At 47.3% G+C, this 24793-nt stretch overlaps 1 protein-coding gene across 1 annotated transcript in view; it reads left to right on the plus strand.

Annotated features, from left to right (window-relative positions):
* SMC2 (structural maintenance of chromosomes 2) overlaps positions 1 to 24793 on the plus strand; it is a 297985-nt gene that overhangs the window by 186645 nt on the left and 86547 nt on the right. Inside the window, exons 18-19 of the mRNA XM_078676628.1 lie at positions 1771 to 1964; positions 8256 to 8399. Coding sequence (XP_078532754.1) covers positions 1771 to 1964; positions 8256 to 8399 — 338 coding nt within the window. The remainder of the gene's footprint in view (positions 1 to 1770; positions 1965 to 8255; positions 8400 to 24793) is intronic.

The raw sequence follows: 24793 nt of genomic DNA on the forward strand, positions 1-24793 counted from the left end.
TAGATTGTAGTACTCCCTTACGCTTTCTCGACCCCCGACGTTTCCAAATGTCTCTCTCAGGGGGGCGAGGGCTCCCCAGCGGGGTACGGGTCGTAGGGACACCACTAGGAGACCCCCTCGCAGGCAGGGGCGATGTAGGGCCGGGGGTGGCAGACCGCAGCACCAGGCAGGCGGCTGCGGAGAGTGTGGTGGGCCGCAGGGAACAGGCACGGCGGCGAGCCAGGAGCAGGTCCGCAGTACTCTCAAGCCCCACTATACCTGCCTCAGCTCAGGAGTGCGGGTCGTGCCGGCTGTCCCATCCAATGACCATGGTAGCCATCCCATCTCGGGGTCTGAGGATCGCGGATTGTGGCGCTCCCCGTGTTTTCTCGACCCCCGACGTTTCTTAAAGTCTCTCTCAGGGGGGCAGGGGCTCCCCAGCAGGTTATGGGGCCACAGGGACACCCCTAGGAGACCCCCACACAGGCAGGGGCAATGCAGGGCCGAGGGGGGTCCGATTGCAACACCAGACCGGTGGCTGTGGTGAGCCTGGAGGGCGGCAGGGCCTAGACACGGCAGCGGGGCCAGGAGCAAGTTCGTGGTGCTTTCAGGCACTACTTCGCGGCCGCCATCTTGGTAAAGTGTCCGGTAGTCTAGGAGGTCCCGACGTCTCCTCAGGGGGGGCCCTTCCCCGATATCCCTGCACCACACGGGGCCCTCCAAACGCTCCTCTCCGCCTCACCTCCCAGTCGGCTGGTCCGCTGCGGGATGGTCTCCGGGTCAGTCTCATCGGCGCGGCACCGCTCCGGCCGCCATAGTTGTTAAGTGCGCCGGTCCCGTCGGGGCTCCCAGACACCGCACCGGAGCCCCCACCGTCAGCTTGGCACCTAACAGGGGCTCCTTTACTCGGACTTTCACCGCTGCAGACCTCCAGCGGACCTGGCTCGGACCTGGCCGCCTGACTTAAGCCCGCTCCCGATTCTCTGTCTCGGCAGCCGCCACCTTGTTGCCGCCGGATCTCCCGATGCGTGGGATCAAAGTCTGCGTTTTGGTGGCTACATTCATGTGAACTGCGAGAAAGTAGTCTCTATGGGGTCCGGTTGTTCCGCGCCGACTCTCCCGTTATTTTGGTGGCTCAGGGCTAAGTATATTGACGGATTTTGATGCAGCTCGCCGGGAGCTCCGGAGAGTCACGTCCTAGCCAGCCATGCTGTTGGCCAGGCCCCGTATTATTACATTGTTAAATGTTTCAAGTTTGCATCTTATGGACATTAATGTTAAACCCAATGATGGGGCAGTTAAATGCAAATTGACTTTCTAGGAGTTTATATTAACACACGTAAGGCAGATTCACAGAGGTTATTAGTAAATCACAAAACATTGTGATTTGCTGCAACTGTGATTCTTTACATATCTGTAACATGTATTCCTGTTCCATCAGATTGTTCAAAAGTCCCTTGAACTTTAAACAACAGAATCACCTGTTGTGCAAGAAATCTGGTTGATTGTGGAAGTCGATGCACCAACATGTCTATTTAAGTGTATTAGAACAAAATAATGTACCCTCTTAATGTGTTTTGCACTAGCTGCATCTGAACCTTAATTTTTATAGAAGAGAGCAAATGTCTTCCAGCTATATTTTAAGAAGCTACAGTGTGGCAGCAGACCTCTATCTAGTCTAAGTTTCTATTGTATTCCAGTTATGAAACTTCATGATCTGTTCTACAGTATTTATCATAAGTCTTATTAAATTACACTTTTAAATAATCAAATTCAACTTTGTAATTTCAGAGGAAAGTGAAGAAACGCTCAAGAAAACAAAGGAGGTTCAAAAAAAGGCAGAGGAAAAATATAAAGTCTTGGAGAACAAGATGAAAAATGCTGAAGCAGAGCGAGAGAAAGAACTGAAGGAAGCTCAGCAAAAAGTTGATGCAGCAAAGAAAAAAGCTGATGCCTTCAGTAAAAAATTTAAGGAAAAGCAGCAGGTAAAGATAAAAATAAATGTGAAAGAGGAGTGTTAGTGGTCCAAGTGTGTAAACTAAGTGTAACTTACAAGGGGGTGTCTTTTTTCATACATTCTCATCCTGTTTTAATATATCCTGCTAGATGGGCTCAAAGTCTTAAACTGATCTGGATGCTGAAACCATTTGTGAGGAAAGTACCCCTGTTTGGGTCGTCATCTCCATATTTTGCTGGATTTTACTGCTGGTCTTTCGACTTACACTCTGCACTGGACAGCAGTGCCCCAGTGTGCTATGTGCTCTGACCTCTAAACATGTAGAAATTGCTTAATCCTTGATTGGTGTATTTAACTCTCCTATATGGTGTAGGAAAGTGCCCCTTTTTGACATGGTCACCCCCACTTTTTGCCTGGTATTTGATGTGATTTTGACTGGAAATGCACTGGGTCCTGCTTACCAGGTCCGCAGTCCCACATCTCTTTCCCAAAACTGTGCAATTGTACCCCAGTTGTACGCTTCAGCACTCCCTGCCAGTGCCTAGTAAGTTGTACCCCTGGTACACAGAGCAAGGAGGTTAATGAGGCCCTAAAGGGCTGCAGTATGTATTAGGCCACCCCGAGGGACCCTCCCCATACACCCACAGTCTGCCACTGCAGCCTGCGTGTCTTGGTGCATACAAAAGTGAAAACACAACATGGCACACATCCCTGTGTGCCATGCCTACAAACGCTGCATGCAGTATAGGTATGTCACCCCTACAGCAGGCCTAACCGCCCTAAGGCGGGGTACACTTACTACATGTGTGGGCATTTCTGCATTAGCTGATATGCCCTTGTGCTGGTCAGTTCAATTACTGCCAGTACAAGTGATCAGGGAAGCCATTTTAAAACCTGTACTAGACACTGGTAAAAACGAGTTCCCCAGCTACATGATGGCTTCACTGAAAATAGATGTTTGATATCAAACATCTCGTATTAATCAGCCCACACTGATTCCTTTGTTTGGATTTATTAGTACATGCACCCAGAGGGCACCAAGTGCCCCCAGAAAACCTTCCAACTACTGGTGTGCTAGCTGACTAGTCTTACCCAGCCTGCTTATCAAGACTAATTTCGGACCACAAGGGTGAGGGTCTTTGCTCTCAGGAGGTCAGGAACAAATTCTTCCTGGGCAGAGGGTGTGTACCCCTTGACCAGGGCCTGTTTGGCGCCTGGCAAGGTGGGCAAATTAGGAGTTAGAAAGGTGTGTTCACTTTCAGGTTAGTTACACCCTTAAGGTGGGCCACCTGATGTAAAGATAGCATTTCAGAGTCTGCCATCTTTGTGATGGCAAATGTGGGAATTCTGGGACTGGGTTATGCCCACTTCCCACAGGAAGTGTTCATATAGAAGGCGTAGTGACCCGGTAGGGGAAGTAGCCCATAGGCTACTGCCCTACCTTAAAGCCCCTAAATCTGGTATTTGAGGAGCTCCTGGCACCAAGAAATCGGATCCTGCCGACCTGAAAGAAGATAATGACGGACGTGAAGAGTGGCAAGAGTCAAGAACAGAAGCACCAGCAACTGACTTGGTGCCAACCCTGCCGACCTGTCTACTGACTTCAACTATTGCCCCAAAAGACGACCTGTCCTGCTGCTTTTGCATCTCTAAAGCCTGGGAGAACTGCCAGCACCTTACCCAAGAACCATGAACTCCTGTGGAACAGTGGCGCTGCTCCCCTGCACCTTGTAGGTACCAAGAAAGAACTGTGAGGCTACAAGACCGCAAAAACCTGATGCCTGTAAGCACCACTGCACCCGAGCAACAGTGCCACCGTGGTCCCTAGGCCCTCCAGACTCGAAGCCCATCTTCAGTTTTCACGCTGTAGACTTTTCAACGCTGCCTGTAACCTCGAGTTTGCAGGCCCAGTCTACCACGACTGCTCCCGGTAACCAAAACCCGGGGCCCAAGGACACCCCTGCTCCTGCCTCACCTAACCTGTGGAGAAGAGGACCATAGAGTCCCCATGCCCCTGAACATAGTGAGGCCTGAGCCCCCCTGTTGGTTTAACCCAACTGGCCTCGTAGTCCAAACCTGCTTACCCTTTTTATTCGAAGACCGATCCTTATACACTAACATTGGGCACCGGACGCTGTATTGCACCTCTGCACCTGGCAGTTCTGGTGCCACTGGAGGTGACCTGCTGGTGCTGCCTTGGACCTTGCCCCATACTCCCCTTAAGTTCAGGAGGTATGTCTTGTAACTCGCTGTACGTTACCTGTATGCCGCATTTGTTTTTCCTCCCATAGGATAACATTGCAGCCTCTGAAAAATTGAAGTATTTCTTTCTTGAAACTTACATGATCGTATTGGTTCGGTTGCCTAGATATATATAAAGAGACATGTTAATTTTATAAATTGGTGTAGCTTATCTTTTTGAGTTGTGTGCATCATTTATTGACTGTATTTTGCAGATGTCTGGCACTCGTCTCTGATAAGCCTAAGGCTGCACGACCACATTACCCCCTAGATGAACACCTTGGGATTGCTAGGGCAAGCCCTTGTCCACTAATAAGGGAATACCTGGACTTTTTGCACGTTATACCTCTTTTTGATATACCATATAAAGAGCTAGCTTCCTACATAAGCCATAGTATATGGTGTAGAAACTACACACATAGCATAAACAGTTTAAATGTCACCTGTGGACTTGTGTATTTATTGTGCCTTCCACTAGTGTGACAAGTGAAAACATGGCTTTACACCTACTCTGTGTAGCCTGACGGCTGCTTGAACCCTCAGGCCCCGCAAAAACATAAGGTTGAGCAACTTCAACAATCTACTTGACCTAACTGTAATGTACTTGACCCGTAAACTGGTCTCAAATTGTGTGATCATTGGCACATATTTTATTTTGCAAGAATCGCTCTTACTTCAGTTTCACGAGTGCACTTTCAGTTATTTGAGTAGAGCATTTCTGCTGTACAAAACAAAACTTTTTTGATTGATTAAATAGACAAAGCATTTGCTTCATGTGTAATAGGAATCTAGCCCACATATGGGGTACGTGTGATACCCTTAAATCGTTGTATGACATTACAACGCATGCCGTTACAATGCAAATCTTTACCCCGACTTGTTGTCGGGGGAGCCCTGGAAGTTGGAATAGTATAATTTACCATTCCAACTCCAGTGTGTGCAACAGTAGGAAAGGTGTTGGAGTTTAATCCAACACCACCTATCCCCTGCAACAAGCCATTCGTGTTGTAACGACATGCAGGGTAATGGCATGCGTTGTAACAGTTGTTTCCCCCCTATCATGTCTACTCTCAGTTTACTAATCACATTGCCATCAGGACAGGGCAGATGTATTTCTCAGTTTGTTTAAACACTCACTTTTAATAAATAAAGAACCAAGTCATGATGTAGTAGCGCACTAATGTTTCTTTTGGCCATCCGCATAGTCTACAATTGGAATCTGGCCACTGCTTGATCCATGATTGCGTTCCTTCTTTTGTTGTTTTTATTCCCATTCATAACCTTAAAAAAAATATTTTTAATCCTTCCTGAGAAATAAGCTGTCAAATATGGCTGAATATGTGGAGATTAGTATGAATTAATCACATACCATGCATCATTTTTCCCTGCTAATGCATTTTTGTCCAACTTGAGGGATTCAGCTTTGATCAGCTTTTTTTTTTTTTTTTTTTTAAATGAACTTACATTTGGGCATTTTCAGATCTTGCAGTGCTATTTGCAGGCCAATATCCCTTAGGAAGGTTAAACTATGGGATCTCCATTTTGCAGCGTAGGCAGATTTATCTGTTTCTAACCTGCAAATGTTCCTATGCAGGAGCTGATGTAGACATAGCGACCATACATTTAAAACATGCTCCTTTTGATACCAGGCACTGTCTCTGAAAACCAAACTCTAATCTTATTCCCACTTGGCCTACTGAACTGGCAATCCCAAAGGGTGCTTTGAAGAACTTGACTACCAATAGATCCGGGACCTTCGCATCTTTCGCTCTGGTGAAGGGCGAGCCATATAAAAGTGTAGGTTGTAACTTCGCTTTGACAACTTTAAAGAATATATATGAACAACTGTGCCCCTGCACTAACACAAAAGCGTACAATACCAAAATTTGTATATGATTGTAACATACAATAGTGACATATAGCGCATCAATCTAAACAGTTGGTGGAGATACGTAATTCAATGAAAGTTCATCTATTGAGACGGGTAAGTCAATCAATAGTCTGTATTGGGTGTGTCCATTTTCTGTTTATTGTTCCGTTTCAAAAAAGCCAACACGTGTTTCATCGCAAGGAACAAATGCGAATCTTCAGGGCTGGAGAATGGCTTTATGGACAGGATGTGCTGATATGGAGTGGACACAAGAAAGGGCGCGAAAGGACCGGTCAGGGCGTGGACCGGCTAACCAAAAATTTTTGTCTATTTGGCTTCAATGCAAGAGGGGTGTCTGCCACGGTAACGGCAGAAAACCAAGTATCGCGTTATTTTGTCAACAGTATCTGATGTGTGGATAAACACATCTTAGTAATAGGCAGGTTGAGTAGAAACCGGGAGGAGCGAGGTCCTTGTGGTTGCAGGGCGGGTGCGCTCGTGAACCACAAAGTGCCTTGTCCTGGCGGACGTAATTCCCCCTCTTCGAGTTTCCCGGCGCCGTGTTTCGTGAACGGACCAATCATTTTTCCCTGCTAATGCATTTTTGTCCAACTTGAGGGATTCAGCTTTGATCAGCTTTTTTTTTTTTTTTTTTTTAAATGAACTTACATTTGGGCATTTTCAGATCTTGCAGTGCTATTTGCAGGCCAATATCCCTTAGGAAGGTTAAACTATGGGATCTCCATTTTGCAGCGTAGGCAGATTGATCTGTTTCTAACCTGCAAATGTTCCTATGCAGGAGCTGATGTAGACATAGCGACCATACATTTAAAACATGCTCCTTTTGATACCAGGCACTGTCTCTGAAAACCAAACTCTAATCTTATTCCCACTTGGCCTACTGAACTGGCAATCCCAAAGGGTGCTTTGAAGAACTTGACTACCAATAGATCCGGGACCTTCGCATCTTTCGCTCTGGTGAAGGGCGAGCCATATAAAAGTGTAGGTTGTAACTTCGCTTTGACAACTTTAAAGAATATAGTCATGTGATTGACAATATAGTGATTTGTTTTAAGCATTTAAAAGCATGAATTAAGGTCACAGTTTTAGCCCTTAGGTCCTTAAAATCGTATTTAAAATATACTCTGTCATTGAATACCACCCCAAGCTATCTATACATATTCACAACTTCAATTGGGCCTGCTCTGGCCTTCCATGTATTGAACTTCTGTTTAACAGAACCCATTTTCATGACTTTGTTTTTTTTTTACATTCAGTTCAAGGCCATTTAATTGTATATAATCATCAAAGGCGTTAATAAGTCTTTGTAGACCAATAGGAGTAGGGCGCACGAGGATAGTATCAGCATATTGAAGGTAGCTGATTTGTACCCTCCCAGCCTAGAGACATGTGCATTATTAGAATCCAGGGGCTGAGAAAGATCTGATAAAAATAAATTATAAAGGCAGAGAGAAAGAACACAGCCTTGCTTTAGGCCATTATATGTTAGGATTTTTCTTGATAAGGAACTACCATCAACCAACCTGACTTGAACCCATGTATCCGTATACAAAGGATAATAACCCTCACCTGTTCCCTGGGATGCCACGATCTAACAATTTTTTCCATAACCGATTTCGAGGCATAGAGTCGAAGGCTGCCTTTAGATCAATAAAAGAAATATATACGTTTTGTTTATTTAACACCGCCCGCTCAGCAAGTAACGTCGGAGCCAACAGGTTAGTAGTGGTGGATTGGCCTTTCCGAAAACCAGTTTAATTAAATGGAATTATGCTTTCCTGCATTGCCCGATTTTTCAAATTCTTTCAACAGAATGGAAGCAAACACCTTTGCACCAATCAGTCAACGAAATTAAATGGTAATTGGCGGGATCGGCAACCGGACCACATTTATAAATGGGCTGCAATAAGCAGCACTCTGATCTGAAATAGCAAGAAGTTGCACTCTGCTAGTAACCCCCAGCTTCTACCATACCATATAAAGGTTAGATTACAAAATGTAAAATGATAAAAGTGATGGAGATTATATTTGCCAAGAATGATGACTGACCAAGAAAAGCAGCACATATGCAATTGAACGGATTGGTTCGTTTTTGTAATATTATGGACAACTGATAGAAGATTAATTGTAGACTTTAATTGCCTGGAAGTACGGATTAATGTTTTAAATTAACTTTTATTTTCACAGGAGGTTGAAGCTTTAGTTTTGGAACTGGATGAGCTAAAAAGAGAACAGACTACGTATAAAACGCAAATTGAGGCTGTGGATACAGCTATTAAAGCTTACCAGGAACAGATTGAGAATATGACTGCAGATGTCGTGAAGAATAAGGTGAGAATCAAGCCAAAGCAGTACTGACTATATATTTCAGCAAAGCAGAGGTGCATGCAAAGACTATGATTCATGTAGTGGTTTCATAATACAGGTTTGCACCCAAGTTTCTGTCCAGTACCTGTCAGGATTTTGGAAACTGTGACTAGTGTGGCTGGAGAATGTTTATTATGTGGCCTATGTTGGGAGCTTTAGATGTCGTGCATTAGGGCTTGAAGGTGCTTCTGTCCTGTGATTACAGATTTGATGTTACACTTAGCCATGCCAGTGATACAGATGTGTGTGAGTTAGTCACATTTGCTTGTTTCTACCATCACAACGCAAGGCTGTAACATTGGGTGTTGGCTTAGATGCCAATTGATTGCAATGAAACCACAACCATGCATGACAATTTCCACGCAGCCACTACATTGGAACTCAATACATCGTCAGACTCTACAGCGCAAGTAGGGGTGTAAAGGTTTAGACTTAGAAAAAACAAAAACCAAGTACACACAACAGCAAACAGTGTAATATTGGTCAATACTGCTATCGGGGGATTCTGGTGTTATAGTAGACCGCAATATTGAGTAGTTTGTATATATTTCCAGACCCCTGAGATAGCGATATTCGAACATAGAACTGTTTACTTGGTATGAATTTTTTTTCTAACGTGTTTATTTTGAGGTGCTAGGCTTTATAAATTGTTTTTTCTTCGAAGTGCAGCGAACAGTGATCACTGATTGGAATTGGAAAGCTTGTGCTTTTATTTTCCTTTCAATTGTCAGGTTTCACAAAATAAATAAAATTCTAGCTTAAGTAGATGGAAATTGTTCTGCTAGAGAATCTGTCACATAATTTGACAATGGCAAAGCTCTGAGTTGTGCTGGGGCTATTACTAGGACATTGTAATCTGTATTTGTGATAGAAAAATCTAACTGCAGGTTACTCACTTTGTGAATTTCCCCAGACACCAGATTGGACCCGAAAACTTTACAACAATTAACACATGCGTCGGCAATCCGCTTACTCCAGACATGTCAGGGCTCCCATGTTTGCGTTACCTCTCTGTGCTGATGTCAGTTTCTTTCTTTGTGCAATTTTGGATATGAATCCGGAGCTAGCAGTACTGTGTTCTGACAGGCTTTTTTCCTCAGGAAAAAACGTTTGCCGTCTAAACACTTCAGTGTGCAGAATATGGGCCCTAAAGCATGTTTTAAGCCATGTTGTGATTGCCACCTACACGTCCGATAGAGCGGACTGCAACAGCGAATGAATTCCACCAGCTCAAAGACACCTCAGTGGATCCGTCCTGGACGCTGACTGCACCACCAGTTTAGTCTCTGCACAATGTCTGACGCCATGACTTAAACAACCAACCTGAGTCCCAGTGCCCATACTGATTTCATGTACGCAGGAAAGTGATGCAATATTCGAAAGCTGTGCCCCTACCCTCTGGACCATTACAGTATCTCCAATCAAACCCAGGCATATCTCACCAGTATGATGACTATGATGGTGAATATATGGATGACATGTATGAGGAGAGAAGTATATTTGACGATCTTCAGGACGCTAGGGGTCTGGACACAAATGTCCTCGCTAAGGTTCTGAACCCAGCTCAGCATAACTAAGTACCTCTATTGCCTTTTAAGTAGACCTTTATTGATGTCCTTGTAGGCCCCTGGGCAAAACCAGGATCTTGCCCTCTTAGTGGCTAGGCAAGTGGCAAGACAGACCAGTTCTTGGGGACACAGATCTTCTCCTCCAGCATCCCACATTGAAGCGCTTAGGGGTATAGTCAACTAGTTTGCAGAACCCCAAAGCCATACCTATGACTGAATGATAATCAAAGTGAATGTAAACCTTTGTAAAACAAATGTTTTCCAGTGTTAGTCTTGTTCTTATCTATGTCAGCACCTCATGCTTCCTGGGTAGGTACTCACACACGTAGTGGAATGGGGTGGCAGACTCCTGCCAGCTGTCCCAGGAAATATCAGAGACACTTTACAGCGTCTTATTTCTGATGGAGATGATGCAGCTAAGAACACAATATGTTAAGGTATGTTCCCTGACTGCCTGGGTAAGACAATCTAAACTTGCGTCGTGCAGCGACGCCATGCATGGATTCCCTCCACAGGGTTTTCCTCTGATGTCCAACAGTCCCTAAAGGACATGCCCTTCGATGGCTATAGGCTGTTTGGAGGGAAAGCTGACTCTTCCTGGAGAATCTGAAAGCAAGTAAGGCCACCACACTCTCTCCAGGCCTAGCTCAGCCTGCTCAGTAGTCCGCTAACACCAACGTCTTCCCCCCCTCCCTCCCCCCGTAAACATGGCCCATTTCTTAACCTTGATAGGGGTCTCCTGCAAAGGCATCAAGAGCAAACCTCTGCACTATACTGGACCTTCGCATTCTGAACTTCCTCTGGAAGGACATGTTCGAATTGCTCACCCTGGACCAAGTCCCGTCTGCCCTGTACCCAGGATATTAGATGGTAGCCCTGGACTTGCAGGACGCATATTTTCAAATCTCCATCCTACAGTCCCATAAGCGTTACCTGCGGTTTTATGTAGGCCACAAGCACATTCAGATCTCTGTGCTCCCCTCCCTTTGGCCTTACCAGTGCATCTCAGATGTTCAGAAAAATGATAGTAGAGTTCCATCTGCAGATGACTGGCTACTGAAGGAGGGATTGCCTCAAGCATTTGTTTACTGGATTCTTCCACAAACTCACTTTCTGTTAACAGACCTTTAAATCTTGTTCTTATCTTGTCACTTTTGCTGTGCATTCAAAGACTAATCTCAAATGTCAGACTGTGTACACCAGGGAGCTTAATGTTTATTTTTCTTTCTCTGACTTCCAAGTGACAGCATTTATGTGACAATCATGCTGCTGCTGGGGGTCTGCTTGAGGAAGGCTGTTCAATGCAGTTTTTTTTTCTAGTACACAACAACATTTAAATGTCTGAAACTGTTGATGTTTAAATCAATACATTGGTTGATGACATTTCGATACATTGTTTCTGTGCTGTATAATTTTATCAGTAAAACTGTAGGTGGGTGCAAATGTAATGGTCATTTCAATTGAAGATGTGCTGTCTGTAATGGCAGCATGAACTCCATGCACCACGTTACCCCACTCTGCTCTGCACCTTTTCACGCCACTACACTATACTCTGCACCACTCCACACTGCGACCCTCCATACTGCACTCTGATCTGCACCACTCCACACCAATGCACTCTACCCCATAGCACTCTACTTTGAACCACTCCACCCTACTCTGCAACACTGCACTCTACGCCAATGCACCCCACTCTGTATCACTCCACTGTATGCAAGTGCACTCTATGCCAATCCCCTCTAATCTACTCTGCACCACTACACTCTACTCTGAAATAATCTAGGCTGTGCAGCGGCACTCTATGCCTCTGCAGGTTATGCTATGCAACTGTACTCTAAACCTCTGCACTCTAGTCTAAGGCACACTACACCAATTTACTCATAACCAATGCACCCTATGCCACTGAACCTACTCCAACTACTTTGCACCACTGTACTGTACGCCACTATACTATACAATAGTTCGAGGCATGAGGGCTGCTGAATTCATATCTGTAGCATAGATCGCCGCCTAGTGTTGGGTCCGGATGATTGCACATTGTTGTCCTGGAAGAGTCTTCGAAGTATCACGAGATAGGTAGCTCCTCCCCTGGACTACAGTGCGCATGGGCATCGACTCCATCCCCAGATTGTTTTTTTCCGCCATTGGGTTCGGATGCATATTTGATCGCTCAAGATCGGAATTGATAAAAACTTTTCTTTAGGCCCGAAGGCCTTTCCTATATCGTCGGTATTGTTTGCGTTCGGTGCCCATCTCTGTTCCGGCTCAGTTCCCGAGTCTGACATCCGGAGGTGCCGCGTGGCTCTTCGGTGCTCGAGGCCCAGTCAACGCAGCCAGACTTCGACGACACATCATGGAACGGAGCCCGTTCAAGAGATGCCCCGTGTGCAACTCAAAGTATCCCCACATCGATGTCCACCCGGTGTGCAACAAGTGCCTGTCGCCGGATCACAATGAAGCCAACTGTATGGCTTGTTCCCGTTTTCGCTCCAAGAAGACGCTTCGACTTCGGCGCGTGGCGCGCCAGGAGGCCCAGCAGACGGCCCCTGACCCGGTGAACATTTTCGAGGGGGAAGAAGCAGACGAGCAAGAAGATCAAGAGCCGACTTCAACTCCAGCGGCGGAGATCGACTCCAACTACGACGCGGACGTCGAAATGCTCGATAGAGAAGACGTCGTCGACGAGGTAGGAGACGACAATGAGGCCTATGGGGCCACGGAAGATAGCTCAGAGGAAGAGCTATGCCCCGTTCGAACAATCACTAAGGCTCAGGTCGAGGGATCGCCACATGGCCTTACCCAAGATCTTGCACCTGGATCCACGGTCTCGCCTACGGGCCCGACTACGGACTCTCCTATGGAGCCGCCATTGGTGAAATCGAAAGCGAAAGTGAAAGCTTCGGTCTCGAGGAAACCGAAAGTGATAGAGACTCCGTCGACACAGAAGACGCCTGTAGCTTTGGACGCTTCCACGTCTTCGGACATGTCGGGCCTGACGAAGCAGAAGAAGGTTGTCGATCCGGTGAAGTCGCTCAAGAGCGTCGACCCGAAGTCGCTCACGGGCGTCGAGCCGAAGACTGGGGCACCAAAGACGGTTGTCAAGGCCGCCGACCCGAAACCATCGGCGCCGAAGGCCGTTGACACAAACAAAGGACTCGAAGCTCCAAAAGCTGTCGACCCAGCACGTCGCCCGGAGAAGGCCACAAGCACTGTCGCCCTCGAGTCTGCACATGGTGGTGGATCGAGAACACCTGTCGGGTCCAAGAAACCGTCCGCATCCTTCACAAAGCAGGTGTCGGACTCGTTGCAGCGCATCGGGAACAAGGCTTATGCGGTCGATCCAAAAGACTCTTCCACCCCGAAGCCCGCTGCCAAACCGCCAAAGTCAACGGCACCGATCCAGTTCACGCTGTCGCCGAAAGTGGCGCCGAAGGCGTTCGCGCCCAGGACGGTCGACGAGGCGCCCAAGAAGGTGTCCACGGGGCCGAAGCAAACCCCTGCAGTTGTAGGCACTAAACATCGACAACCCCTCATGGAGGAGCAGTCAGAGCAATTTATCGACGCCGACACCGGTAAACTTTCCATCTACAAGCGAAAGATCACGCCGGCACAGCCTATGGAGTCCTACACCATTCCTTTGAAGAGGAAAAAGGCTTCTACGGATTCCCCAGTTCTAATTGAACCTATTTATCCACGGCCTCAGGACACTGCTCCAACCTCACCCACTTACTCTGATGTGGAGGCTGGGGAAGGGGAAGATGAAGAGTACAACTTCCCTGCTGACACTGATCCTGAAGATCACCATGACTCATGGGCAGATGCTGGGGACCCAGGGGATCCGCAAACTGCCCCGGACACTCAAGTATATACTGTTAAAACCTCGCCTACTGAGGATTCAGCGGCATTTAATGCTCTAATTGAGAGGGCGGCTAAAAATCACGACGTCCAGCTGCATGCTGACCCTGTCGAAGTGGATTTTCTGTTTGATACCTTTTCCACCTCTGAAAAAACTGTCAAAACTCTGCCAATGCTGAAGGGTGTTTTGAAACATGCTGCAGACATTTTTAAAGAACCCACACGTGCCAGGGTTATAAACCCTAGAATTGAAAAGAAGTATAGGCCGGCACCTGGCGACCCGACCTACATCAAGGGCCAGTTGCCGTTGGACTCTTTGGTTGTTTCTAATGCCCGGAAGAGGGCTAATTCACAAACTACTGGTGATGCTCCTCCCCCTGACAAGGAATCAAAAGTGCTAGAAGCATCAGGGAAGAGGGTGGCGGCTCAAGTGGCCAATTTCTGGCGTATTTCAAACACTCAGGCACTCTTGGCCAGATATGACAGGGCGCACTATGATACACTTGAGACCCTGTTACAACACTTGCCAGATGAGTATAAGGAGGCAGCGGAGATGCTCATTCAAGAAGGGAAGCTCATCTCAAATGCTTCTATTAAATGTGCACTGGACGCAGCGGACACCGCGGCCAGGGCCATTAACACAAGTGCGATGTTGAGACGTCAGGCCTGGCTCAGAATCTCCGGATTCAAACCGGAGATACAAACCACCATCCTCAATCAGCCTGTAAACCCTGATCACTTATTTGGACCTGAGGTGGATACCACCCTGGAAAAAATAAAGAGACACCGAGACTGCAAAGTCCATGGGGGCTCTCCAGTCCCAGCAGTTCAGGGGTAGTACTTTTCGTCGCTCAGGCAATAGAGGTGTTTCCAGAGGCCAGATGTCCCAGCAAACACAGTACACGAAAGGTGGTGCACAAACCTCTTACAACAAGCAGGGAAGAGGCGGCTATCGGGGCAACAGCACCAAGGGCAGAGGTCGTGGAAGAAACAACTCCTGATCCTCCGCCACCAACAAACAGTGACGCCTTGTCACTGCCCCCCGACCATACCACACCTGTCGGGGGGGAGACTCCAACAGTTCCTGCCAGTCTGGAAATCCATCACCACAGACAGGTGGGTCAGAAAACCTATACAGTACGGTTATTGTCTGGAGTTAACATCCACTCCACCCAACATGCCCCCAAAGCACCGTCTTATGTCCACAGAGCATTTGCACTTATTGCAGCAAGAGGTACTCGTCATGCTGCAAAAAGGGGCAATCGAGCTTGTGCCAGTGGAGCAAAGAGGCTCGGGAGTATACTCCCTGTACTTCTTTATCCCAAAGAAGGACGGGTCCCTGCGACCCATACTGGACCTCAGGCCCCTAAACCAGTACATTCTCTCAGAACACTTTCATATGCTCACGCTGCAGCAGGTTCTTCCGTTGCTCAATCAAGGGGATTTCCTCACAACATTAGATCTAAAAGATGCATATTTTCACATTCCACTACATCCGTCACACAGAAAATACCTCAGATTCACCATTCACAATCGGCATTACCAATTCAAGGTCCTCCCTTTCGAAGTGACCACAGCGCCCAGGGTGATCACAAAATGCCTGGCGACTGTGGCTGCGCACCTCAGGAGACAAAACGTGCACGTCTACCCTTATCTGGACGACTGGCTTGTCCAAGCAAAGTCAGCCCAGCAGTGCGCTGCCAACATGTCCCACACCATTCACCTTCTTCACGATCTGGGTTTCTCGCTAAATTATCTGAAGTCGCACCTTCAGCCCGCCCATGTGCGGCAGTATCTGGGCGCGACAATAGATACTCTGGCAGCCACAGCTCAGTCAAATTCTGTGAGGATCAACAGCATTCAGTCGCTGATCCAGAAATTCAGACCGCAACACTCGCTTCCAGCACGAGTGTTAATGCAGTTGATAGGCATGATGGCCTCCTGCATCTTCATAGTCCCGCACGCGAGACTACATATGCCTCCGCTTCAAGAGTGCTTGTCACGTCAGTGAAATCAGGCTCACGGACAGTTGAACGACCTAGTGTTGGTGACCGGTCGGGCATACAACTCTCTGCATTGGTGGAATCCACACAACCTTTGCAAGGGCCGACCGTTCCAGGAGCCTGTTCCACAGATCATCCTAACGACGGACGCTTCTCTACAGGGCTGGGGAGCTCATGTGCTCCACTACACAGTGCAGGGACTATGGACAACACAGCAAAGGAAGATGCACATCAACCACTTAGAGCTGATGGCAATCTTCCTGGCAATGAAAGCATTCAAGGTACATCTGTGCAACAAGGTCGTGTTGATCCGGACGGACAACATGACGGCCATGTACTACATTCAGAAGCAGGGAGGTACGCACTTTCCACAGTTGTCTCATCTGGCTCAGAGCATGTGGAAGTGGGCCATTCAGAGGAACATCTTCCTCATGGCGGAACACCTCCCAGGCAAGGACAATCAGATGGCGGACCTGCTCAGCAGGCACAGCCACCAGATGCACGAGTGGGAAATACATCCATCAGTACTCCACCCGTACTTCCAGCAGTGGGGTCATCCAGAGATAGACCTGTTCGCTACAAGGGAAAACGCCAAATGCCAACGCTTTGCCGACAGGTTCCCGCACCCACAGTCGCAGGGCAATGCGATATGGATGAACTGGTCAGGCAAATTTGCGTACGCTTTTCCCCCAGCACCTCTAATACCGCTGGTGGCACGAAAGCTAATGCAACACTCGATGACGCTTATCCTGGTTGCTCCAACGTGGGCCCGCCAACCATGGTACACCACGTTTCTAGAACTTTCCGTGGTACCGCATCAAAGGCTGCACCTCACACCCAGGCTTTTGACGCAGAGCCATGGCGACATTCAGCACCCAGATCCACAACAGCTCAACCTGGCGATCTGGCTCCTGAGGTCTTAGAATTTGGCTACCTCAACTTGCCTCCTGACTGCATGGATATCATACGGGAGGCAAGAAAGCCCACCACCAGAGCATGCTACGCAGCAAAATGGAAGCGGTTTGTCATTTATTGCGTAGAACACAACATTGACCTGCTTGACGCGTCCATGCACAACATCATTTGTTATCTGTTGCACCTTTACAAATGCAATCTGGCATATGCTTCCATTCGGATACATTTATCCGCCATTGCAGCTTATCTCCAAAACCGGCAGCATCTCTCCCTTTTCCGAGTGCCTGCCATTAAAGCTTTTCTAGAAGGGCTCAAGCGAGTCATTCCTCCCAGGACTCCACCTGCTCCTGAGTGGAATTTTAATGTGGTACTCACCCGACTAATGGGTCCACCTTTTGAGCCTCTACACTCATGCGAGATTCAATTCCTAACATGGAAAGTGGCTTTCCTGATAGCCATTACGTCACTGCGACGTGTTAGTGAGCTCCAGACGCTCACTGTACAGGAACCTTTCATACAGATTCACTCCAACCGGGTGGTGCTGCGCACTAACCCTAAATTTCTTTCTAAGGTGGTTTCACAGTTCCATGTCAATCAAACTATTGAACTGCCTGTGTTCTTCGATAATCCAGAGACAGTGGCTGAAAGAATGCTCCACATTCTGGACGTCAAACGAGCTTTGATGTACTACATTGATAGGACCAAAGATTTTAGGAAGACTAAACAACTCTTTGTTGCTTTTTCTGCCCACCACAAAGGCAACCCCATTTCCAAAGCAGGTATAGCCAGGTGGATCGTTAAATGTATTCAAATTTGCTATCAAAAGGCTAAGCGCACTTTAACGGTCCCCCCTAGAGCCCACTCCACCTGTAAGTTGGGGGCCTCCATGGCTTTCCTCGGAAATATCCCTTTGGAAGACATTTGTAGAGCAGCCACATGGTCTACCCCACACACATTTACCAAACACTACTGTGTAGATGTGCACTCCAAGCAGCAGGCAGCTGTAGGGCAGGCTGTTCTCAAAACACTTTTTCAGACGTCTGCAGCTGGCACAGGCGGCCGCCGCTAATGGAGGGACTGCTATGTATTCTATGCTACAGATATGAATTCAGCAGCCCACATGCCTCGAAATGAATATGCTACTTACCAGTATGCATCTGTTCTTGGCATGTAGCCTCCTTCCCATCATGCTAAGAACAGGGCTACTCTAATGGAAAGTGAAACTGCCCTTCCCTGTGCTCAAAGTAATAGCAGCAGACAGAGGACTAATTCCCCTATCTCCCATATCGGTTCGGCCATCTTAGACTGTCTATCCTGGGCGACCATCATGGACTAGTCATTCCTCAGGACTGAGTGTCTGCCTTTCTACAGTGGTATTACATGTTACTCTACTATGTTATTATATTATATGTTTACAGTGGTATTTTATTTACGCTAGTCATTCCTCAGGACTGAGTGTCTGCCTTTCTACAGTGGTATTATATGTTACTATACTATATGTTATTATAATATATGTTTACAGTGGTATTTTATTTACAGGGGCATTATATTCCTAGTTGGATCTTGCACATATCACTCTGTCCTCACCTGTAATGCACCGATGTTACCTCATATATTTACATCATATGTTTACACGCCAGACGAAGATAGGGTGTCTGCCTTTTACAGTGGTATTATATGTCTATATTCCTAATTGTATCCTGCACATTCCACTTTTTCCTCACCTGTATGCACCGATTGCTACCTCATATATTTTGGCTGCTCACTAGGGTCACTTTTGGTCTCATATGTCTATATTCCTATTTGTATCCTGCACATACCACTTCTTCGTCATCTGTATGCACCGATTGCTACCTCACATATTTTGGCTGCTCACTAGGGGCACTTTTGGTCTCATATAATTTTTGGTTGCAACTGTATTTTGGCTACGGACTCATGTACCTCATTTATTATTGACTATTCACTATGTTATACAACATATAACTTCTGCTGCAGCTCTATTTTCTTACTGATCCATGTACCTCATCGATTTTTGACCACTCTTTTTTGGACTAATCACTATTGTCACTTTTAATTCAGGTATTTTACTGTCTGCAGTGGTAATTCATGCTAGTATATCGTCAGTATTATAACGACATTGTACTCTGTACACGTTTGCAACCGACACCGACTTCACTTTTTACTCCTGTAATGCACCGACTAATTGCTCACATAGACCCGTTACATTAATGTAACCTGCTCCCATTCCTAGCTCTATTCCTGTTTGCACCAACTGCTACCTCATATACTTTGGTTGCTCACTAGTGTCATTGTTGGTCCATGCAACTGGTTTTTAGTGTAGGCGCCTGTATTGTGCTCCCGTATATCATTATTGTGCACCCTACATCTGTGCAACCCGCACCCACCACACTACAACCGTCGATTACCGGGCGCCCGCCCACACCTACCTATTCCGTCATCCCAACATGGAGCTCTTCGGCAAGCACACATATAGAATCAACTACCCACCCACACATTTTTTTATTTTTTATTTTATTTTTTTTGCAGAGTTTTATATAGCGCGAACTAGACCCGAACCGAATCAGGTATCAGAGCGCTTTACATATTTTTCCAGTTACGTTACATTTTACGTTTCCAGTTACTTTCATTTTAGGCACGGGGAGATTAAGTGATTTGCCCAGAATCACAGGAGGTTTTGGCGTCGTTACCGAGACTCGAACCCAGATCCCCAGGTCCGAGGTCGAGCGCCCTAGCCGTTAGGCCAACTCCTCTCCCCAAACACAACACACTCACCAAAAAAGCAGCTAAACGCTTTAAACACAACTTACTGAGGTCTCACCCTGAAACTCCCTTTGCAGACACCTACTTCTCACCGGTCAATGGTGCCGTAAACATTGATATGATCTTCCACACCACACGCAGAGCCCAATGGAGAAAAACGTTCCTCTCTTTACTCACCGTCTCCAACTCCAGGAAATCCGCTCATGGTCGAACACTCTCCATCACTCCATCCCAACTCTTCCCGGGCAGAACCACCATCACTATCTATAACAACGGGATTGTCCTAATCCAATCCACAGACAGGAACCTGGAACTACTAGACAACCTGTTCCCCACTTTCATACAGCACCTCTCCAATCCGCGGACCCCCACTCATAGCACTCTCAGTCCGATCACCCTTGACTCCACAGCCCACAACAATAACCACTCCATCCTAACCCAGGCCCAAAACGACACGCACCTCTCCTCCACCCCCGGCACCGTCGTCACCCACCCATCTACCGCAGCCACCTCACACTCATCAATCACAGACTTAGAACACTCCCCCACACTCACCAGCTGCACCCCCTCCCCCCACCAACACCCTGACCTTCATTCATACCACTCCCATTCCTTTCACCCTTGACACCACAGCCCCCAACCACAATGCCTCTAACCCAGCTCAGCCACAAAACGTGGCGCACCTCTCCTCTACCACTGGCACCTTAGACATGCACCCATCTACTGTTGCTACCCCGCACCCCTCAGTCACAGGCATAGATCTGTCCCCCACATACACCAGCCGTACCCCCTCCCCCCTACACCAGCCCACACTCCCATTCTTTTCACCCATGACACCACAGCTCCCACCCACAATCCGCCTAACCTAGTACAGCACCAGATCGACACGCACACAGACAAACCCCACCCTTCATCCCCCCCATTCTCAGCCCCCACTTCCACCCATTGACTAAGCACACAGAACAAGCCGCCTCTTTCAATTCAACTCCGCTTCATCAAAAAAGAACCATATACAACATTTCCCCCCCAGTCTCACCCCCCACCACCCTACATGCGCCCCCATCACCACTAACACACGCCCATCCTCCACCATGCTCCCTCCGCCTACCACCAATACCCTCTTCCATACCACCAACCTCCCCCCTAGGTCATCCGCCCCCAACCCTCCCACCCCCACCGCCAACACACATCCCACACCATACTACGTTATGGCCTCCCTCCTCCAGCTCAAAGAAGACATTCACAGCATCAAACAACTACTCTGCACGCATGCCAGTCACTCCTCACCCACCACCCTCCTCAAGCTCAAAGAAGACATTCACATCATTAAACAATTACTCGGCACACACTCCACCAGCACCACCCATCCCAACAGGACCTCCACCCGGTCGGCTGCCGCTCCCACTCAACGCCCCCCGCGCTGGACCTCAATCCCTGTTCGCAATCGTGAAAACTGTCCCCATCGCTCCTGCAACCCACTATCGGACCTCGACACAGTCACCTTCCTCTACTCCTACGACCCAGCTCCCCATAGCAACTTACCCACCACCTTCCGCGCCATTCCAACAATTCATCCAAACCCCCTTAGACCCCCCACTCTAAACAATAGAATTTCTATCCTTAGTAATCTGAGAAAAGTCCCTCTCTCCCTAGAACCCCCTTCCACCCTCGACACACCCCGTCTCAAATGCACCCTCATCAACTGCAGATCGGCCTCTAGGCACTCCTCCGCAATCGCTGATGTCATCTTAACACTGGACCTTGACCTAATCATCATGACTGAAACCTGGCTAACTGAATCCTCTACACCCATAATGGACATACTGGTTCCCCCCAACTACCACATCACAAGACTAGACAGGGTTGGTCAAAAAGGTGGTGGAATCGCATGTATACACAGGAGTAACCTCTCTGTCCTGAAAGTAACCTCTCCCTCCCTACCCTCCCCAACCTCCTGTGAATACATCTGCCTCGATATTATCAGTGGGGGCAAACCGATATGCTCTCTTCACAGCATTTACCACCCACCAGGGGACAACCTTCCCTTCTCGCAACAAATCATGGATTTGATCACAACCAATTCCGGGCGACAACTCACACAAATATACCTTGGTGACTTCAACCTCCACTGGAACGATCATAATGACGCGGTGGTAAATAGTCTTAAAAATTTCCTTGACGCCCTGGACCTCACCCAAATATGCAACAGCCCGACACACGAGAAAGGCTCTATCCTTGACCTTATCATCTCCAAAGAGGACTCTATCCAACTCGAATCTATCCAACCCTGTGACTGGTCAGATCATCATATTGTCACATTCTTCATCAATGAAAAAGTCAAATTCAACCCGGCTCAATCCTTCAAGCCCAAAGTCTGTAAAAGAGACCTGAAAAAACTCAACCCAAATTCCTTACCCCCCCAACAGCTGCAACCTTCTACTTCCTCCTACCGGCGCTACGGATGTCCAATCCTTGACGGATCACTATCTCAACGCTATGACCTCTATAGTTAATGAAGCTGCACCCATGCAGCTAAAAAGAGCCTCCACAAAAATGTCCAATCCTTGGTACGACGGGAGTCTCAATGACGATAGACTGGCCATGCGAGTGGCAGAGCGCACCTGGAGATCAGCCCCCTCCGCACTGCATTTAAAAACGCTGAAGAAAAAGAGAAATGCCTACTTCAGGAAAATAAAACGCTCAATATCAGACTTCTTCAGCCGTCAGCTCGACCAAGCCAAAAATCGTCCGAGAAAGCTGTTTGAGCTAATCAGAACACAGTCCAAGGAACAACCTCAACCACTCAGCACTTTGGGCGAAGCACCCACCTGTGAAGACTTCGCCTCTTCTTTACTCAAAAAACCGACAACATAAAGAACGATCTCCTCATTGACGTAAGTCTTTACCCCAAACTCCACTGCACAGCTCCCACTGAACCAAAAAACAATGTTACATGGTCATCCTTTGTCACCTATTCGGAAGAAGAAATTGGTAGACTGCTCAGCACTGTTAAACCAGCCAATCACCTCTCGGACCCCCTTCCTGCCAACGCTGTCAAAGACCTTATCCCGTCGCTCCTCCCACTCTGGACTAAAATCATCAACAGTTCACTCCAACAAGGGATCATCCCCGACTCCCTCAAAGTTGGACAAGTCACACCTCTACTAAAGAAACCTTCAGATCTAAATAATTACCGTCCCAGTACCAATATTCCGACTCATGCCAAACTGTTGGAAAAATGCGCACAAATACAATTGACTAAACACATCAATCAGTTTGATCTACTCAACCCTCATCAATCAGGCTTTAGAGCAGACCACAGTACAGAAACTGCTATGACTCACATAATTGACGACGCCCTCCAAATCCTAGATCAAAACGATACCTGCCTCCTCATCCTTCTTGATCTCTCTTCTGCATTCGACACCGTCAAACATGAGAATCTACTCGATCTATTAAACACAAGAATGGGTCTATCTGGAACTGTGCTCAAGTGGTTCACGTCCTTTCTACACAACAGATCGCAGAAATTCAAGAGTAACAACCTGATGTCTTCGCCAATACCTGTATCGCTAGGCGTCCCACAAGGATCCTCACTATCCCCTACTTTGTTTAACCTAGTTATGGAGCCGCTCACCACCTTGCTACAAGCATCCAATGTTCACTTCCACATGTACGCCGATGACACCCAACTTTATCTCAAACTACAATCACCCAAAGACATTATGCTCTTGAATTCAACGATCAGAAGCACCCAATCATGGCTGGCCGCTAATCATCTCAAACTCAATGCCCTTAAAACAGAGTTCCTCCTGATCTCACCTCCCGCGAAAATCACTACCGCTCAAATTTGGCTTAAACACCTAACGGCACTCAATGTTCATCCTACCATCGTGGACTCAGCAAAATCTGTAGGCATAACACTCGACACCAACCTCAACATGCAGGAACACATCAACAAAGCAACTAAGGGTGCGAACTACCAGATCAATACCTTAAGGAAACTCAAACCCTTCCTCCCAGCCAAAGATTTCCATACTGCGGTACAAGCACTAGTCATCCCTCGAATAGACTACGGCAGCATTGCCCTCTGCGGTCTCCCCCTAACTACTACGGCACCCATAAGAGCTTCTCTAAACGCCGCAGCGAGACTCATCACTGGATCAAAAAAACATTCACACATCTCCCCTGATCTGAAATCCCTGAACTGGCTGCCTTTTGAAGCCAGAATACATCTGAAAATCGCCTGCATGACGCACAAGGCTGTCCACCTGAGCTCACCTGGATACCTCGCTCAGAAGCTGACGATTTCTGGAGGCTCCAGGAACACCAGAGGCACTAACAATCTCTTGCTAAAGCCCCAAAGATTTCGCAAGGAAAAAACCTATAAACGCTCCTTCTCAGGAATGGCACCCCGGATCTGGAACTCACTCCCCCCCGAAACCAGGCTCATCTCCTCCACCATACTTTTTAAGAAAGAAGTAAAAGCTATCCTCATGGCTAAATACACCTGAATTATTATTGGGTATGATATTTACAGTCAATGTACCATTCAGTTCTACTGATCTTTTGCATTTTTGTATGACTCGTATCATTGACCTTCCTGATTGTTTACGCTATTACTTATTTGTACTTGTATCATAATTGATGTATCTGTCTGATCTGACTATGCTGTTGAGTCTGACTATGCTCCCACATGTAACTTATTTGTACTTGTATCATAATTGATGAATCTGTCTGATCTGACTATGCTGTTGAGTCTGACTATGCTCCCACATGTACCTTCCCCACCCCAATTGTTATGTACTCACATGCTATAACCTTCGTTTGTAAAGCGCTCTGATATCTGCAAAGATCTTGTTCGCGCTATATAAAACTTTCAAAATAAATAAATAAATAGGGCTGCTGACATTCATATCGCCCACCCTCCTCCCCGGCGCCTGTAGCGGCTGCAGAATTTACATTTACTCTTAGCATGGCCATCGCTCACACTGTTACACTCCATCTTTGCCACAATGGCTAAAAACAATCTGGGGATGGAGTCGATGCCCATGCGCACTGTAGTCCAGGGGAGGAGCCTCCTATCTCGTGATACTTCGAAGACTCTTCCAGGACAACAATGTGCAATCATCTGGACCCAACACTAGGCGGCGATCTATGCTACAGACATGAATGTCAGCAGCCCTACATGCCAAGAACAGATGCATACTGGTAAGTAGCATATTCATTCTTCTCC

The sequence above is a fragment of the Lissotriton helveticus genome, chromosome 2_1 (genome assembly GCF_964261635.1).
Source record: "Lissotriton helveticus chromosome 2_1, aLisHel1.1, whole genome shotgun sequence".
Taxonomy (NCBI): Eukaryota; Metazoa; Chordata; class Amphibia; order Caudata; family Salamandridae; genus Lissotriton; species Lissotriton helveticus.